The following is a 1213-nucleotide window of genomic DNA, read 5'->3' as shown; positions in this document are numbered from 1 at the left end:
TTGTCTGTTCCCCTTTCCCCAATTCCCCAGCACTGTTCCCATCCCCCCAATTCCCCAATAAAAATCTTTAAAAAAAATAATAAAATTATTTTTGTCACTAAGGCAAATGTTCAAATCACCATATACAGTAATCCAGAGCATTCATTATAGAGTCTTGTTTACAAAACAAGGTTGTCATAAAAGAAATAGCTTTGTTAATCTTCCACAAATCACAGGTAATGAGTATGTGTCAGCCTGTCCTAGGTTGGAAAAGGTAGTCAGGATGCATGGACTTGCCAGGGGTTGCCCGCAGGTCACCAGCGTAAAAACATATTAGCAGGCTTAGTTCGTACAGGCTGCATTAGCTCTCGTATGAATCCTTCCATTCCATATGAGAAATTATTTATTTCAAGGTTTGCTTATGTGTTGCTGAAAATTGAGTCTGAGAGATGGACTGAAACCAAACCCGGCACTGAAGTGTTCTGCCTCCAGTTTATGACAGCTGCATTTGTTCTTTGTTTATAGAGCCATTTCCTCCCAGTGACGGATGGGGCGAGAGCGAAGTCCCGCCTTCACCACCACCGCATCCCGTTCTGGAATTGGGCCTTGAAGATTACAGCCACAGGTATCGATAAAATGATACATCATGAATGTTCCTCGTTATGGTTTTTTGGGAAAACCCAGCAACCTTATTTTAACTCTATTTGTTTCCAGAATACAAAGCTCATAATACCTATAATTCCTTTCCAGTGAAAGCTTCTCATAGTTAATAACTTAGGTGGTTTGTATTTTGCTTCCTGGAGTTTAAGATTCATCATATATTATAAAACATTTAAGAAAATTATTGAATTTTTTTTTATTTTTTTTATTTTGCCAAGTTGAAAACTAGAACAGTGGGACTCAAAGAAAAGTTATATGGGAAGGTATAAAACAAAACTGAGAAGACATAAAGCTTAGGGGTTGTTTTTTTTTTCTTCAGTTGTAATTGGCAAGCCCTAAAGGTATTTTAAAAATAGCTGTTTCAAGAAAGTTAATGGAATCTCAGAAGTCAAAGCAACACCATATATAATCTAAAATATTGAAAAGAATGCCCAATATTATATCCATTCTGTAATAGAAACCCAAAAAAAAATCAATATTTTTTAGAATCACACAAGCATGAGAGAGAGAGATTTACTAAGCATACACACTATTTGACTAGTGGAATTCATAGATTTTGTTCTTCTGATGACTT

The 1213-nt window shown here is 35.9% G+C and overlaps 1 protein-coding gene across 1 annotated transcript in view; it reads left to right on the top strand.

Moving 5' to 3' along the window:
• Nucleotides 1-614, top strand: part of LOC109393952 (partitioning defective 3 homolog B) — a 620394-nt gene extending 619780 nt beyond the window's left edge. Inside the window, exon 14 of the mRNA XM_019663698.1 lies at nucleotides 505-614. Within this exon, the coding sequence (XP_019519243.1) occupies nucleotides 505-614 (110 nt within the window). The remainder of the gene's footprint in view (nucleotides 1-504) is intronic.
• The last annotated feature ends 599 nt before the right edge of the window (nucleotides 615-1213 follow it).

The sequence above is a fragment of the Hipposideros armiger genome, unplaced genomic scaffold (assembly GCF_001890085.2).
Source record: "Hipposideros armiger isolate ML-2016 unplaced genomic scaffold, ASM189008v1 scaffold_399, whole genome shotgun sequence".
Lineage (NCBI taxonomy): Eukaryota > Metazoa > Chordata > Mammalia > Chiroptera > Hipposideridae > Hipposideros > Hipposideros armiger.
Note: the sequence above shows the minus strand (reverse complement) of the source record. Positions and strands in the feature narration are given on the sequence as shown.